The sequence below is a fragment of the Ammospiza nelsoni genome, chromosome 6, assembly GCF_027579445.1.
Source record: "Ammospiza nelsoni isolate bAmmNel1 chromosome 6, bAmmNel1.pri, whole genome shotgun sequence".
Classification (NCBI taxonomy): domain Eukaryota; kingdom Metazoa; phylum Chordata; class Aves; order Passeriformes; family Passerellidae; genus Ammospiza; species Ammospiza nelsoni.
This window is the reverse complement of record NC_080638.1, coordinates 21,230,662-21,249,490: the sequence shown is the minus strand read 5'-3', so window position 1 is coordinate 21,249,490 and position 18,829 is coordinate 21,230,662. Positions and strand designations below refer to the sequence as shown.

The window sequence follows — 18,829 nt, the reverse complement described above, 5'->3', positions numbered from 1 at the left end:
TTTTGTCCTGCCAGAAGCTAGATGATGTACACATCATGACTAGAAGTAAATTTAGAATAAAAGCTAAAACTCAGCTGTACCAAGTGGTACCAGCAATTGATACACTTCCCCATGAGAATGGCAATATGGGTGTTAAAGCAGACTCCATCCTACCACAACTGCCCAAGGCAAGGCTTTCAGATGCCAGGTACAAAGTTAAGAGCCTTCAGAGGAGCAGAAAATGCCTTATGGCATCCTCCTCTGCCCGGGGTTGCTCTGAGAGTTACAAGGAGTTCAGGACAAGCTCAGCAGACCTGAAAGTTTCTGGATATGCAGAGTCTCCACTGCCTCTGAGCCATGTGCTGATTTACCACTGCCACCTATGTACCCCTAATCTCAGCTGGGCCTCAGCTTCAGCCCCTGCAGAAAGGGCACCTGCTCACCTAAAGTCTAAGTGGGTGTTTGAGGGAGACTTTTACTTGATTTTCAAAAAAAAAAAAAAAAAGCTGGAGATTTTTCTGAGAAATGCACTAAAATTTATGACATTTTAGACTTGAACAATCCTGGGGGTTTTTTGCATATCTTTTTTTCCAGTGAGACCATAAATTACTTCTAAGAATTTCATTTTAGTACAAAGGGAAAGCTATACGATGTATTAGACATGGAGAATCTTCCCCCACCCAAAAAAAAAACCCACAAAAAAACCCCCAAAACCCCAAACCCAACCAACCCAAATAAGACCAAGATACAACCCCCAAAAAAACCAAACAAAAAAGGAAAAACAAACAAACAAAAATCCCCAAACAAACAAAGAAACAAGGATATTTATACAGCTGTATCTTCTATCTGGAATAATTAAACTAGCTGAAACTACATCTGTTTCTCAGAAAAAAAGTAATCTTCTTTTTTGACATATTTTGTGGACTTGGTTTGATCCAAAACTTCATAATTTTTGAAATTTTCTTTTAAAGAAAAACTAAAGACATTCACATCAGTATTCAGAGCACACCTTTTTGTGGCACTTTTTCATCCAAAACACTTTTTCCTGTAGAGTAGGAATAAATAAATTCCTTTCAATAAAACTTTTTAAATAAAAAGTCTGAGACTCCTTGAAGTTGCCACTCAGACAAAACCTTTCTATTGGTTGCTGGAACCATTCAGACAAAATTGAAAGGCTGTGTTTCAAGCATAGCTAAAGCTTTCACTACCCCTGCTTTACCTTCACTTTGACAATAATCAACTGCCATGAGGTCAGGAGAGCTGCTTTGATGGTGGATTCAATTCTAGAGTTTTAACTTTTAAACACCCCTATGCAGCAGCTCACTTGGCCAATGTGAAGATCTGTATCAGTCCTGCACTTTCAGAACAGGAAGATAAGCAAGGAGCAGAATTGTCCCATCCCACTGTAAGAGGAGTCAGGGGGGATTCCTTTTGATAGATTTCTTGGGTGAAAATAATGCCCAAAAGCAGCAAATACCCAAGAACCATTGGGTTAAATTGGGATAAAGGATATGGTTCTGACCAGAGTGGGACAAAAAAGAGACCAGAGAAAGAAAAAGGGGGATGGAGAGAGTAACTGCTTTTACCTGCCAAGGCTGCTCCCAGAGCTCCATTTCCCAGGCAATTTTCTCAGGCATCCTGGCATGTGTCAGGGCTCTCAGCACCTGCCCAGTCCCTCCAGTAATTTTTCACCTCATGTGTAATACATGTTAAGGCATAAATAAAAATCAAATCAGTCCCTCACAGAAATGTTTTTGAAATCTTGCCTTTACTAACCTTACTCCAAAGGGGTGAGAAAGAGACGACAAAACACACTAACAGAACACACTGTTACTCATCTTGCCAAAATTTGCCTCTCCTCATTGCCACAGCTGCTTGCCCCCAGCATGGGGATGCCATGCAGCAGGGCATAGGGCATAGCAACAGTGAGAAACAGGCTACCAGGGGAAAATTCAAAATCAGTTTGCAAATGAGGCGGTAGATGTAGAGGATGACTTGGAGGTGGGGGAGGTCCACAGGAAAAGGCTCTTTTTTCCTACTTAGAATTGTGAAATATTCGAGTGCCAGAGTACTGGGGCTGTTGAAGGTACTTTCCCAGTTGCAGTACAGAAATTTCACTCTCCCTTTACACCCTTTCCCAGAAATTGTGCTCTCCCTCTGTCCTGAACACCCCAGATTCATGCCCAAAACACCTCTGCACAATTTTTTCCACCCTTAAGGAACAGGAATTTTGTCACCCACTCCCCCACAGCTGGAACCACACCCCAGGGAACAGCCCTTTTCCTGCACCTTTTGTCCTTTCCCTCTGCACAGAGAAGGAGTAGTCAGAGCCTGTGGTTACCAAAAGGGCAGGTATTTTACCAATCACAGCTCTTGCAGAGACTCAGAGGCATTAGACCCTTGAACTGTTTAATAAAGCTTAAGAAATAATTATTGTCTAATGGCCTAATATAGCTTAAAATAAACCCATTAACTGCTGGCTTACAAAATACCCTGGGGTCTTTGTATGTGGAGGCAGAACACAGTTGTCAGAGGATTTATTTCCTTCATCTGCAGAAAGAATAATTAGGACCAGCCCTAACCAGAATGATATGTGCTAAAGAGACACTTGGCAGTTGTCTCCTAAAAATATTCCAGGCAAAATGCTTCAAACTAATTAGTACAGAGGTTGATGTTATTGACAAGGGACACAAAAAAAACATCCCTATCCTATGAAAAACCACAAAATTACAACTTTGGAATTGGTATTGTGGAAAGGGTTTCACATCCACAAAGGTAGACATGACAGCTGCACATCCTTTCTCTGCTTTAATCAAATATTCCTTTTCAGAACTTCAAGAAAATACAGATGAAACAATCAGCCTGCATTGCTTCATGAAAACATTACATTCCCATAAAACATACAGAGACTCTCTTAAATATGCTTGCTGCTTTAGACAGTATTCCACTGGTCTGGATCACATTTACGTGACACTTTTCAAGACAAAGGAATAACAGAAGCTGATCACAGGCTCCTTAGCATTTTTAGGGGAGATCCTCATTCTTCCTGGGCACCAAGCAGGGACAGACCAAGACACAGAGATCTGTCAGTCACAGCTGATTTGTCTGTCAGCACCTGGGTCTTGCTGGGTGCTGCACTCTTCAAGTGCTGGTTCAGCGAGCCAGGCATGGTCGCCAAGATCTTACTGGGTTGATCTTTAGCTGAACCAAGTTGCTGTAGCTGTTGTCTGCTTCTGGGGTAAAGCTGAGCTCATCACTAACGCCCGGAGCACCCGTGGAGCCGGGGGGAGGCCAGCAGAGCAGACAAGGTCACACAGCATTCACCTCAGCCCGGCTTGGAATTTGCAAGCAGAAAAAATGGTCACAGCACTCAACATGACTATCCAGCTGAAGGCTTCTCTCCCACTAACAGCTGGACTTACATTTCATCCTCAGCGTGGAATCTGGTTTATTTTGGAAGCTTATTTTAAAGTCCGATGTGTTTTCAGCAATACTATTTCTAGTTACAATTTAGAGATGGCATTTTCTTTAATTCTGATTAATCTGTTAAATAAATATGCAAATATATCAAGTGCTCTATATAAAAATACATACACACAACAAACAACTCCTCATAATAAAAGCAAGATTAATAAAAATATGTACTGTTTTACACATATGAAATGGCTGTCTAGTTTCGAAACTATAATGAAACAATTACACATAAGTCACAGGACATAACCTAAAAAGAATCAGCATATATAAAATAATGGCATTGCCTCTTGAGCATCTCTCCTTTAAAAATATACAAAGAACCCAACCAGTGTTGCCTGTGCTTTTATAGCTACTGACTATAAAATAAATTACCAAGAAGTTTGCGGATTTCTTCATTTAACATCTAAACAGGGAGATGAATAACATGCCACAGACTCTTTGGTTTTTTTAAGAGAAGTTTAGCCTCCAAGACAGTGAAATACGTCCTTCTCACTGAGACCTATTCCCAGTTAGGATTTAACAATTTTTAATTCTTACTCTGGATCTCCATACTTAGTGGAATGAGTACCTAACAGCAGTTTAAACACAGCCTTCAGCAGATCACTCTGATTTCTAATGACAAATAGAAAAGTGTGCTTAAAAACATTAAACAAGAATCGATGCATTGTTCACAGATGAAATATCTGATGTGCATAAAGCCAAAAAACATCTTATGTGTATTTTAAAACATCACTTTCTCTTGGGACTTTTTGCCCAGGTGTAAATTGCCCTGAGCAGATCTGCCAGCAGATACCAGGGCACTTGAGCATTTCCATGAAGAACATGGGAAACTGCTGGAGGGCTGTGACTCAGAAATATAATCAACAGTCTTGTTCTTTATGTTCCAGTAAAGATCAGTGCTAGCTGAAGTCAGTATTTAGCCAGCTGAATATTCACCCTCCAAACTGCTTCAGATGGAGAACATAATACAACGCACTTTAGCAGAGCAGTTTCAAAGACAGGGGCTATGGTCAGTGAACACAACTCCTGAACAGCCCTGCTACAGACCATCCACATCCCACAGCTGGCACAGACCAGCATTTTTCCCTGCATTTCCTGGGGGGAGTCCAATTGGAAGTTACAATTCTCCCTCCATTCCAATAAGTTTTCTAAAAATGGCACAGACCACTGGTAGTAAATAATTGTTTTCCTGACAATTCTTATCAATATAATGCACAGCATCATAGCTTAATACAAATACTTTACAGACACAAAAGGACATAATGAAAGCATGTAACAATGCAGCTCAACTACTCTACTATATTACATGGCTGGGAAGAGTTTCCTTTCCTTTGATCTTTTCTGTAGAATTTGAACTTCTGGTACCAAAAAGCAAGCAATGTTTCTTTTTGGTGTTTTTAAAAAGCTGATGGAAAAAATGTAGATGAAATAGAATTCAGAGGAAATGAGTGAGATCATAGAAAAGCAGCTTTTAAAATATAAGCAATCTCGTATAATGTAATAGTTATAGAGGAAAAAAATTAATAGGCTCAGCATCTCCTTACCAAAATGGAGCAGAATACAGAGACCTATTTTCAGGAATAAAGTACTGTCAGCTTCCCTAGTGATCTCAATTGCTTGATTTGTGCATATGTGATAGAGCTGGGGTCATTTTGTTTTATTCATTATCTTAACTAACAGGCTCATTAAACACATGCACAAACTTGGACCAATGAATGAGGTGGAGAGAAGAGCAGTGAACACCTCAAAAACTGAAGGATAACTGTACAGGTTGCTAGGATAATAAAGAATAGAAGTTTATTATATTTCAGCTCATGTTTTCATGCCTTTATTACCCCTCCCGAGAAGACTTGCTGTATGTCCATAGATATTTAAAAATAGAGATAAATAAATTTTGTCCTTCTGGGTTTCCTTCGTTGCAGACCAAGCCACACATAATTATAAAATGTCACTTTTTGTTTATACTGCAGATTCTGAATGTACCCACAGCCATTCCTGGCTGGAAGGCATTTCTGAAGGATTCTGCTGTTGCAGACATTGTAGAAGATGCCTTTTGGGTTTAAACTCGATTTTTTTACTCTTGACATTTTTCCTCACTTATTTCTCTACCATGGCAAGTTTTATACTTTAAATATCTGTAAGATGGAGTGACTGGATACTTCTTTAGCTTCACACAGTGAAGACCTTCCATCTGGGGAATAATGATGTAAACTTGTATGCCTCCTAACATCCAGGACACAGTGAGAGTCCTCTGTGAAGGGACTGGGAACTGAAAGCATTATGCAACTCTTGGGGGTGTATTTCAGAAAGCACATGTCAATTTTTAAACTCAGGCGTCATTGCAAAGTGATTTAAAAGAAACAGAACTTAGGCTTATGTTCAAAAGACATCAGTAGCACAGTGCATCTGTGAATTCCTGTTCAAGTTCCACATGATTTTGGTTTCCCCAGCCCTGATCTGCTTGGCAGTGTGGTACCATTACACTCCAGTCTTCATGTCACACTCGTGATGATTTTGTGTTTCATTCACAGTCAGGAATTCATCACATGCTTGTGTTCGGTCATTTGACTGTTCTTTATGAACCAAGTGCACCATTTCTTGTGATTTGCTGATATCTCCATTTAATTCACTTGTCTTCCTGTCCTCCACTGCCCCTTTGCCATTGTTAATCACTAGCTTTTTCTTCTGCCCACATCTAGAAAGAAATGAAAATTAAATATTATAAATAGAGTACAAAAAAATAATAAAAAACTGAAGGTCAGTATTTAGGAAAAGGTGATTGGAAACTAAAATTGTGTCTGCCAGTGCAGACTTACACCATACAAAGTGTAAAGGTTCTCCATATTGCATATTTTATTTTTGAAAACATCCAACATTATATGCATAAAATTTATTAGGAGCTCACTTATCTAATTTCTATTTACTGTTACTACATATAGCAATAACATTCATTACTGAAGACTAGAAATTTTTTTTATGTCATTTGAATTTATCCACATTTTTGAACTTTGTAAATAGCCCCACTATGAAGACAACTTCGAAATCCAGGCTTGGGACCACAGCTTTGAAATGCACAAATTCTTAAGCAAGCAGAAAATCTGGATCAAGCTCTCACCTCATTAAACAAGACAACTGTTTTTTCCTTTGTATTAGCAGGCCAAGCTTAGAAGCCAACCAACAGTAAGGAAATATGGAGAATTACTCTTGCTGTTGTCAGCAGCAGAGTTCCTTGGGATGTTCAGGTAGGAAAGAGGTACTGTGATTTTCAAGTTACACTCGCTGCAGGACTGCCCAATAAACCTTATATGTAGCTCTGAATTAAAACACACTAACCCACAGTCTAAATTTTAAAGAGTCGCCAGTCCAAAGCCGATGCACACTGGTTATCATGGGCTGGGTATCCTTCAGCATAGTAAAACAGCACTACTTACACTGCTGTCAGATTTACTGTTTAGATGACTCCCTGGCTACACAGTGCTGGACATCCCACTTGTGCAAAGTGAATATGCAGAGCCCAGCATGCCTAGGAGGGACACTGTGTCTGTGAAGTTGGACTTAAATGAAGCATATTTACTCCTGAAGGACTGATTTGGCTGTTCAATTTTACTAAGATGCTCTTGAAATAGCATTTTTTTCATGTCTACTGACTCATAGATGAGGGTTATTTTATCTGAAGTAGCTCAGTTCACTCTGCTAATGCTACATACACCCTTGGGAATGATTTCCTGCTCTGCAGTCATAAAATGCCAAAAGACACCAGCAAAGAGCTATGGAGCTCCACAGCCTCTTAAAAGAGCAGCTCAGAGTGCTCTGAAACCAACAGACTAGGAAAAAATGTGCTCACTGCTTCCTGCACAAAAATCTCCACATGTTATATGGTCATTATGATAAAAAAGGAGTTAAAATCCAACATTCAAGTAGCAAATAGTTACTCTGTTAAAAAGCTCAATTTTAACATTCAAGTAGCAAAAAGCTGTTGAAGTCAATTGGCAAGTAACCTCAAAACAGGCCCCAGAGAAAAGAGTTAAGAATATTATAGCCCATCCTTTAGGCTAGGGTTTTTCCAATTTCTCAGCTAACTTTGCACAGATCATTGCATTACTTTTTACTCCTCAGCTCCCTCATCTGTAAAATGGAGTACATAAAGCTCCTGAGAGCTCAGAGAGCAATGTTAGCATATATGCTTGTGACTGCCAGCTGTGATAGTGGCTCTTGTTCAGAAGAAACAGAATAGCAGGTTTTCACAGAATCGCTGTGACTGTCTAGGACAGCCCTTCACAGTGCACACAGACAATGCTTTAATGGTGGAGAATTATTCCTGGCTCATCCTGTGGTTGTTACTGTGTGTTCATCTCCCAACTTCCACCCTCTGTGAACACAATTTTCCCATTGATAACAAATAGAGAGAGGCTAATCATTTTTCTGTGATCTATGTACAGTTAGTTTCCCTTTCCCAGACTAAACAGTTCATGTCGCTGCTGACTTCATGGGAGTGGTTCCAGGTGAGTGTGCAGGCTGATGTGTGACCTGTGCAGGACATGGTGACCTGCGTCCCCACACCTCAAGCCACAGAGCTTTGCAGAGGATGCTCTTTCCTGTGGTTTGCTACTCTGCTCTTTGAGAAAGCTTTGGAGACTCTCCAAAGGAAGAGAGGAGTGAGGCAGCGTGTTTTGGAAATGTAAAGGGGTGGCCTTACCTTCTGCGACTGTTGACAGCAATGCACACTGCCAGGATCAATGCAAGCACCACCAGAGCAACAACAATGATCAGCCAGTCTGCAGGGACAGATGAGGGAGGGCAAGAGAGAGTATGAATGTATCTCATGTGGTTTTGCCATCTCACAGAACTGCAGAAACACAATCTCTTCTACTTTCCATAAGCTGTCACACTCTTTTCCTAGCTTCCATGAATGTTTGTTTGGTGTACAAAGTCTTTCCATGCAAATCAAACACATTTTCATCACTCAGCTATAGACAGGCCAGCTCAGATTAAATACCCCATTACTGCTATCACCTGGAAGCACTTTGGTGGGCATAGTGAAGAGGAGCTGTTTCACTGATTTACTCCAATGGCAAAAGAAAAAGCTCAGCATGACACACCTACAGTCTCAGGCACAGAAGCAGGATGAGTTTTAGCACATTTTAGTAAATCAGGTTTCACAACCTTCCCAGTAGCCTACTTTCTACTACCATTATAGCTCTGCTACCATTACAGATGGGGGTCCTCTCCCAAGATTTATGTCCTGTATTTTCTTTGTTTGAAACAACTGTTCCTAGTTTAACAAGACTCATACATTTAATTTGCAACAAATTACCTCTTCTAATTAGTTAATTATTAGTACTCCATGGTGAAAAACTGATAGGCATTCTTTTCATAGCATGCTTTTCTTATATCTCCCTTCAGTTTTCCTGCAAATGATGAGTTCTTCAAAAGGGGCTTCAAAGGTTACCTTCCCAAAATTTTCTGTGTGCTCTTGTCCATTTTTTTCCTGTGACTAATGCAATGCCTTGAACTGAACACAGAGTTTCACCTCTGGACTTGCTAGGCCTAAGTACAGTGGAATAATTACTTTCTCTGTTTTAAAAATTACTTTATCACTAATAAGTCCCAGAATATATTCACATTCTTTTGCAGCTGTATCACGGTGTTGGCTTCTTTTTATTCTATTTTAGTCTGCACACTCTCTTCTGGAGAGCTTGTTTTAGCTGAACATTCTCATGGATATGATGCTATGCATATAACTTTACCAAGTTTTGCTTGATTTAATTTCAGTTTATAAAAGTTAATTGAATCTTAATCCCACTCCCCAAATGTATGGTTTCTCTTATCTTAATATTGCTGAAAAACTATATGAGTTACAATATACATTTCACAGACTACTTGTGAAATGCTGAATATGATCTGATCCAGAACAAAGCTTGAGCAAAGCATTTGACCTTCATTTTCATCTCTTACTTCAGTTCATATGAAGACAAGTCTGTCCTTGGATTTTTAAAACATTTGACTTCCAAAACCCACCTGGTACACGGGCCGACCTTGGTTCTGAATCTATTTTTGTTGTGGCAGTCCCTCCAGGGGAAGTCATGGATTCATCATGTCCCTTGTGTGGTCCTTGGTTATCATACACACTAGAGGTAGAGCCTAAAGAACAAAAAAACCCCAGCCATTAGGCCAAAAATGCTTGATGGATATTTAACAGCAATGTATGAAGACTGCAACTTAAACAGTGTAAAAATCATACTCTGGAAAGTCCATGCTGAAGCAGTTAATGAGTGTTTGTACTGAAAATTATCACACAGACTATAAGCATGACACTTATTTGAACTACGGCTAGCTTTAGTATTTTGAGAAGCAAAACTCATGGCTTTCCCCACTTGTCTCCCTCATATGTTTCAATTCTATTCTGACACAGGATAAAAGTGAACCCCTAATACTCTAATGTTGTCATAAAATTGAACAATAATCCTTTGAATGCTTGTGACTTTGGCAGCTAGAGTGGGACTCTAAAAATTAAAAGTATTCTTTTCCTAATAGAAAAAAGTGTTCTCTGCAAACTTAGATGTGGATCCTCTTGTCCTTTTTAATAAGTTGTGTAATTTGGTTCCAAGATGGTATTAGACCTTTAATCAGTCTCTTGTATTTTCTAAGCTGGCCATACTGCTTAAACTTTTAGGCAATTACATTCCTGGCCCATGCTATTGCCATAAGGGTATCCCAAGTCTACAATTATCAGCAGACTATAGATACAGTAATTTCATTATCACTACAAAAAATATATGACAGATCTCCACCTCTCTGAATTCTTCCAGACTCCAAGAAATTAAACACTAACTTTAATCAGCTGTAAAGTTCTTTTTCTTTATCACACATTACAACTAATTTCTGTCCAATATTTCTGATCTCATTTCCTAGTAACAGCTGGCAAATGCAAAATTGAGAAGCATGTTTTATTCCCTCTGTGAAGCACAGCCAGCAAGCAGCTCATGAATTTTCCAGATATTTTTATTATTTTTGTTAACAAGAAACTTATTGATTGGTGCGTTGTTTGGTGCTATCTCTCAACAAAGGCCAGAGCACAAATTCAACAATGAAGAACCTTGATCTAGCAGCATAGAAAGCTGACCAAGAGGGACCTACTAACTTGTCTACACTACATCTCAGCAGATTTTTGAGCTTTTTCTCCACAAAACCCCTTATAAAGGCATTCAGACATTTATTAGAAGTTGTGTGCTTAGAAACCTGCTACATTTGCTGCTCCCCTGAGCATTGAGAAGCAGCAGCAAGGGTCAGCCACGTTCCCTGCTGTTCTGGCTCTGGGGAGGTGCTTGCAAGTGGCAGGGAGGGAACCTCAAAAGCCCTCTACATTTAATTTTGGTAACACACCAGATTTTCTTTCTTTATGGACGGTTATTTTTTGTGTCCCTTCACTGGACTGACTTGTTATGCTGTGGACACTTGGACACTTGGTGTGGTCTGACCACAGCCTAAACATTGCTGTAGAAAAAAACCAAAAGTGGTACAGTACATCAAACCATTCATTTGATCAGAGAAGGCCTTTAATAATACATTCATGAATCTTTTCCATTCCATTTCACCTACACTGGGCAACATTACAAATGAATGAACCCCTCAATAAGCTTTTTGATAACAATGGTAATGTCTTAGTAACTCCCATCAACTGTGTTCTTAAAATGCAACAAGAGAAGGTAAATGAAAAAAGGAAGAGTTTTGAGAAAATGGCCTTCTGAGCTTTTTGCCAAGGTACTGACAATACTCCCACTGAAAAAGATATTCCCACTGTAAAAGATTCAAACCTCTTCTTACAGGTTTTATGTGATTAAAACAGAAAGGAAGCAAACATTTTTTCATAGTGTGTAATGTCTACACACAAAATTAGGAAGGGAGCTTAAATTAATTTAAGTGAATAGGGCCTGTGAAATGAAAGAAATGTGTTTTAGTAGGAAGACATTATTTAAAACAGATTTCATTGTTAAAATTCTGACAAATACATATTTTGCATTTATAGTCCTATGCCTACTCAAAATACTATAACCAGGCAATTTTGTTAGAGTTGAATTTACTGCTTTATACAAAATTCTTGGAAAAATAATTAGCCCAAGTTCTACCTCACAATATATTAATTAGTACTAATGAATTATTAAAGGAATTAGTTTTCAAGTGTTTTCTGTATAATACTGTAAGGATATAGGTACATAATCTTGTTTATATGCAATGAATGTCCACAGAGCATTGGCAAAACTGCTCTGGAATGGTTCCACTAACTTCCAAGAAAGTGCATGAAAACAGTGTTTGGATTAGCTGAATTGGGAAAAAACCCTTACTTTTAGGATGGTTATTTGTGAGGAAACTACATTTGGGAATAGGGAAAATTCCCTTCATTTCCCATGTTATTAGCATCCAAAAAAATTACCAAAGGCTGTATGTAGTATAACAGGCTAACACTGCTAACTGCAGTAACTTCATCAGAAGAATAACTCTTTGAAAAACAAGGCTGTTCACAAAAGAAATGTCAGTTACAGCCCAGTAACAGCTACAACTAATCACTGGAAAGATACCAACAGCACATATAGCTAGGAAAAAAATGGTGTCACAGAGAATTACCTTTCTTTTGTACTTATTCAGCTAATTTAAAAGGTTACAAATGGGGGGAAAGTGACAGATACTTAAGGGTTACATAGCTGTCATTTGTGCCCAGCAAAAAAAAGAAAGACAAAATGCTATCACAAATATATGGGCATGAGCAGAAAGTTTGCATTTCTTCATTTCAATAGTTGTCTTACCACATGCTGATAACAGAATATAAGAAAAGCTTATTGGCAAAATACTATTTACAGCCTTTACATAATGCTTTTGCTAGAAAGAGATACCATTCATGACATCTTATCAGCATGTTAAAACCAATAACAAAACCTAAAAAGGAAATCATAATATGACAACCATTTACAATTATGCCTAGTACACATTTTTGGACAATAACCATTGTCCACAACAACAACTTACTGATGGATAAATGAAAATGGTTATAATTCACTGTTCTTACTGGTAGTAAGAGGAGTCTGCAAGGGAATGAAACGGTCCTCAATGTCTGAAAAAACTCCAGGTATCCCATGGACATGGAAACCATCTGTGGTGTTTGCTGGTTCACCTTCCCTTCCAGGTGCAGTGCCAGGTGCCAGTGGCTCCTTGGTTGCTTTCTCTTGGTCAGCATCATCCACGGACTCTATGACTGCCATGATGGTGGCATGATCAGGGAGCACTCACAAAAACCACCACCTACATAATTTCCTGGGCCACAGCAAGCCAGAAAGCACCTTCACCTTCCTCATGCAAAGCACAGAAAGAGGGGAGAAGACATGAAGGCCTCTCCTTCTTCTTCCACACTGTCACTGGCTTCTGAGAGACCCTGAAGCTCCACATCTATGCTCAGCATGTTGGAGCAGGATGCTGGTGACATACACAGATCCCAGTGACAGAGGGAAAGGGGAGACCTTTAGAAGAAGAGATGACAGCAGCAACAACCTGACCCTATAACTCAGGAGTGAGTGGCCTCACCTCTGTCGGTTTTGCCTGGCAATACACAGGGGAAGAGAAGTAAGAAACTGATGGCAGAATTTAAGGGATGTAATTCTTTAATGAATGCACTGCCCTCACCACTGGGACACCACTGCCCAGTGATGGTGCTGCTGCTGAGTTGCAGGATCAAGTCATCTGATTAGCCTGCCAGAGCACCTCCACCACACCAGCCATGGTGCCAAAGCATATCCAGCTAATCCCACTGATGCACAAGAAAGGAAGATCAGGTTGGGGATTCAGAACCACCAAAGTGCATGTCTCACAGAACATTTGGGAGATCACCCGAAAACATGCTTCAGCAAAGATCAGAAACCACCAAGTACACCAGCAAGAAGGAGCAAGGAGTCCCTCAGGCCTTGTTCACAGATCCTATGCCAGATTTTTCACTGCAAGTCCACGCTGAGAATGAAGATCCCCAGGATGAGAAAGATAGTGAAAGGAATCATCTTCAGCAGAGATAATGTCTCATTTCACACCAGACATGAGAAATGAGAATGATCCATTATTCTTGCTGATACCCATCAGAAAATAGTCATTACCAGCTGTGGTCACACTGGAGGTAGTTCTGTGGAGGCCTTCATCTCTGTGCGTATCCATGGGATTTGTGATGCCCTCAGTGCCCTGTCCTGGTTCATCATCTGAAGGCAGAGGTGTTTGAGTTGGCTCTTTGTGGTGGGCACCCTCAGGAGAGGAAGCAGATGTCACCACAAGGTGAGGTGCCCACGCTTCCTGGGTTATATCTTCTGGTGCCAGAATGTCAGTGGAGGCTGTGACTGTTGTGATGATGGCCAAGTTAACTTCAAAAACATTTTAAAAATGCACCTTACATATTACTCCCTCTTTATTTTTAGTAATCTCTAGCTTTGTAATTTATTTGCCTATGTAGACTCTACAGTGAGAAGAAAAACAAAACAAAACAAAGCCACAAGCAAGGAATATCCTCTGCATATGACACATTCTTTTTGGTTTGCCTCTTCCTTCATTAATATTCACAATGCAGCCTAAAATACTGGTTTTGAAAATATCTAGTGAACACTGTTTAGAAGTGAGAAAACAGCAATATTATTTTCAGAATGAGTATAAGAATTCCTCTTGTTACACAGAGGAATGAGATTAGAATTACTTAATTAATAACATCTGAAAAAATTGCAAAATCATACTTGGGTTTTCATATTTGCAACTGACCTGTCAAACCTCATAAAGTTTGAAAACAGTGAACTGGGAAACTTTACAGAATCTCATTCATATTTAGAAAACGTGAGCAGATGATAGTGAACACAAACTTTTTCATCTACAAACTATATTTTTAATCTACACAATTTGTAGTTTTCATAGCTCTCTGTCAAATCCTAAATGTTGAGGATTAAATAGTCCAGATAAAAATGGATTTAGAGGTAGAAAAGCAAAACGATAACAGCTAATTTTTCCTTAGAACATCTTTTTTATAAAATGCAGGAAGAAAAGATGCATTTTTTTATCAGTGTGATAAAAAAATCTTATTGTATTAAATAAAAAAGAAGTATTTTGAATGAGAATAATTTTAAATGGATAACATGCATAGTTTGGGAATTTAAGTTAGAACCTTGCAGAACTACATAAACAAACTCCAATAAATTATTTCCAATTTTACAGTATTAAGAGAATATGCTGAAAAATTAAGACCAGGAATGACCAGACATGAAGAACAAGCATTTGCACTACCAGCCACCTCCAAAAAGCAACTGTTTTCACAGTTAAAAATACACCCAAGTAAAGTCAGGGGGGCACAAGAAACAGGGCACACAGGAAAAAAAATATCCTTAAGCAGACAGGAATTCTTGTTGGGATATTCACATGCAACAAAATAATAAAAACATTTGCAATGTAAATTCACAACAAGAATGCACACTTCGAAGATGAGAAAGACAAGGAAAGAAGTCAGTTTCAGAAGAAATAATGTCTCATTTCACACCAGACATGAGAAATGAGTACAATCCATTATTTTTATGGGAACCCATTGGAGGAGAGTCATTACCAGCTTTGTTCATAGTGGCTGTGGTCCTGTGGAGAACTTCATCCCCGGGGGCATCTGTGGGATTTGTGATGCCTTCAGTGCTCATTTCTGGTTCATAATCCCGAGGCAGAAGTGGTTGAGTTGGCTCTTTGTGGTGGGCATCATCAGGAGAGGCAACAGCTGCTATGATGGTTTAATAACAGATGATTTAAGCACAGGTTATTTAATAGCTGTGAATTCCACGTGTGTGCTGCTGTGGCCTTCCCATTTCCATCCCATCCAAGCCTCCTGTTCCCCTCAAAGCACTGTTACCCTTTTCTATCCACAAAAAGGGCAGAGAAGAGACCTTGTGTACATCACCACTGCTCTCTCACAGTTTTGGTGAGACGTATCCATTTGCTGTTCTTGCCTGCTTTTTTACTTAATTAAAAAGACTCCTGAGGGCAGTGGACCCAGGGAAAGACACAGAGGCAGAAGTCAGAAGGATTCCCTGACTCGCATCCCAGGCTACCTACAGAGTCTCAGCTTCCTTGGCACTGTCACTTGCTCTAACAGTGTGTTTCACATTACAGGCATCAGTACTGAAATACTGACAGTCAAGAAGACATGAAGGCCTCTGCTTCTTCTTCCACGCTGTCACTGGCTTCTGAGAGACCCCTAAGCTCCACATTTAAGCTCAGCATGTTGGAGTGAGATGTTGGCAAAATATACAGATTTGAGATGGTCTCTCCTCTCCATCTCCAGTGGCAGATGGAGAGGAGAGACCTCCAGAAGAAGAGATTACCCATGTTTTTAGAACACTATTTTGATGTTATAAATACTGTGTTATATGAGAATGGATTGCTGTGTCTTGACAATTTTATAGATTCCAGCCTCTCATCATTGTATGAATGAACCAGAGGGATAAAGATTTCAGTAAACTCTATGAAAAGAACACTCTTTCACCAGGTGAATATTCACAAATGGAATGGATTAACCTCGAGGTACAAATATGCGTAAGTATGGATTCAACTTTAGGATAAAGACAGTCTGGCAGCACCAAATAATGTAACTTATGTAATGAGCTGGATGCAATTGCACAGCCATGCTCCAGTAAGGAATGAAAAGCCCTCGAAGTGGTGGTGGCAAGTAAAGATCAAATGTTTTATATTGAGCTAAAACTGAAATCTGTTTCACCACCATCCAGACAGGGCACAGAGAAAATTAATCACTCTACAGTTTATGAGATTATTTTAGGAGATCAGTAATTACTCCTTCTACAAGTTCATGCAGTATCTTTCCAGGAGAGGCCATCTGAGAGACAGAAGTGATGCAGCATACATAACAGACATTATTACTAGTACCTGTGGTGGAAGACTCTCTTTCATGATTGCTCTCTCTGGAAGGAGTAACTCTATCCATTCCAGCAGGCTCTGTGGCATAATTCTCTCCCTCATTCCAGCCTGGAAACACCAGTGGCTCTCGTGCTGAGTCGTTCTGTTTGGCCCCATGGCTGGGGACCATAGCTGTTATGATGATGGTGAAGCAATTATGAACTCAGCATATAAAGATACATTTCTCACATTATTCTCCTCTTCAGTTCTTGTCTCTATGACAGGTCTTGCTCACATAACTACTACATTTAATGGCAAAGAGAAGTAAAGTAGATTTGCTTCTCATCCTGGTTTATATTTAGAAAAGCTGCCAACTGTCATCAGTAGGACCAAATCCTTCCTCAAAATGATCATATGCTTTTCAGAATCAAGTTGTGTTATTTTTCAAAAGTATTTATCTGAATCTTGCTGTCAAGTTTGTATTGTTGAATATTAAACCAAAATTCACTGATGCAGAATTTAAAACCTCAGACATAAACATACAAGGATATGACCCATCAGTAAGATTTTAATCACATAATTTGAGTGTGTTGACTATATCCAATTTCTTCTACTCAAAGTTTCACTGTTTCATTAGTTGCAGCATCTCCAGGAAAACACACGAAGAGGTGTGACAAAGGGTAATGCTAGGTCATGGTTCAGATCTGTGAATGGTGCACACAATGAATAAGACAGCATACAGCTGGAGAATATCTGATCTTGTAGTTATTTAGAAAAACCATCCATGTCAACCAAACTGTAGATTTTATTACACAATCAAAGCAAAAGAGTACCCAAATTGTGTAAAAAAGCATAAACCTTCTTAACCCCTTCAATCCAATAAGGGGGGCAAAAAAGCAGGAAATTTGCCACAGTGTGTTACAATTTTAATTGCATTTAGGCCATTATGTATGGGTGTAGTAATGTAGGATAACAGATTATCAGAGACCTGCATTTGATAATCCACAAAGGCAGATGATGACTGTGGTGCATTCACTGTTGGCAGTGCTTAGTACAGCACATCTGTCATTAATTTGTAAGTTTGGTACACTCACAGGAACAGAAATTAAAATATATCAATTTTCAATTACCACCTTTACAGTATGATTTTATCTTTTATGCTTCAATTTATTCAACCAATGAAAGAGAGAAGCCTCTCTCTTATTCTACATCGCTTTGTTTTCTTCCCTTCATATTGCTATAGCTCAAAAGTGGGACGAGTAAACATTTTTGATAATTTTTTTAAAATATAACTGTCATTAAAAAAAACTGGAAAAAAAATCCCAGGGCCAAGAATGACTTGCAGCAGGAGAGTGAACACAGTTGCCAGAGGAGTGAAAAATGCAGTGCACATTATTATTTTTCCACTTAAGCCTTCTCTGTTTCCTGCAGACAAAACCCTGGCAGACAGCTTGTTGAAAGCTTGTGACTGCATGACACACAACACAAAACGTAGGAGACAGTTACAAAATTGACCTACTAAAGGTCTTGACATACAAGACAAATAGAAGAGAAACATCAAGGAAAAGTCTGAAGAACAGACTAATTAAAAAAATAATAATATAATATCAAAATTGCTGGGGTTTATTCACAGAACCTGTGTTATGGCCTCAGAATGCAAAAATGTGAGTAAAACATCCTAAAACTAAATCTTTATAAAACCCTGAAAATTTACTAAAATGTGACCTGCAATATTACCTGTAGAAGTTTCCTCTCCAAAATAATTTTCACCTGCAGTAGTAAATTCATGTTGTTCAATATTGCCAGTGGTATTTGCAGGATTTTGTTCTTGACTGATCCCTCCAGAATGAAGGCTGTGTGATAGTGGATGTTGGGTTGGTCCTTGATGCTTTTCATTTTCACTTGTAACTAGTGCTGGTAAGATTGTGATTGAATCAATGATGATCAAAATACTCAACATATTATCCTTATCATCACAGTCTACATAACAAGGGTGTTTGGCTTTTGCATTTTGGCTTTTTCTTGTTGTTGCATTTCATGTGAAATGAAAGATGAAAGAAAACAGAAGTCTTCTGGAAACCCGATCACACAAAAGCATCACCAGGAGTAGCAGAAGATTTAAGTACACTAGAAAGGATCCCAATGACCAGTGGAAGATAAGACATATCCAAGGACCAGAAGAGCTCATAGAAACAACAGCTTAAATATTTCATATTTATTATTATAAACTTAACTGTTGAGTTTGTTTGTATTCTGTGTTTTTAAAGTAAAACCCTGATGAACCTTTTCTTTTGAGTTATCTCAATTGCATAATTACAAAGCTGGCCCTAAAGAAATTGTAATTTCTTCTGAGACTGGATGAATTAAATAAGCAAGTTCATATAAGTAGATAAGCATACTTATTTTGAACTCAATAATAATTAAAGCTCTCACCAATTAAACTAATTCATTGCTTGCTCTTTAACTTGCTGTTGTT

General features: G+C 38.9%; 1 protein-coding gene across 12 annotated transcripts in view; it reads right to left on the bottom strand.

Moving 5' to 3' along the window:
• Positions 1-2,774: 2,774 nt before the first annotated feature.
• The window catches only part of CD44 (CD44 molecule (Indian blood group)), a 52,173-nt gene continuing 36,118 nt past the window's right edge, over positions 2,775-18,829 (bottom strand). For 6 of the 12 annotated variants that reach the window (XM_059473453.1, XM_059473458.1, XM_059473455.1 and 3 more), the window contains 8 exons: positions 18,091-18,267; positions 16,384-16,545; positions 15,062-15,223; positions 13,587-13,820; positions 12,515-12,700; positions 9,472-9,594; positions 8,150-8,228; positions 2,775-6,148 (listed from right to left, as the gene is read on the bottom strand). In XM_059473453.1, the coding sequence (XP_059329436.1) occupies positions 5,932-6,148; positions 8,150-8,228; positions 9,472-9,594; positions 12,515-12,700; positions 13,587-13,820; positions 15,062-15,223; positions 16,384-16,545; positions 18,091-18,267 (1,340 nt within the window). In that variant the 3' untranslated portion in view covers positions 2,775-5,931. The remainder of the gene's footprint in view (positions 6,149-8,149; positions 8,229-9,471; positions 9,595-12,514; positions 12,701-13,586; positions 13,821-15,061; positions 15,224-16,383; positions 16,546-18,090; positions 18,268-18,829) is intronic. The other 6 variants (XM_059473465.1, XM_059473462.1, XM_059473460.1 and 3 more) reach the window with 5 other exon arrangements.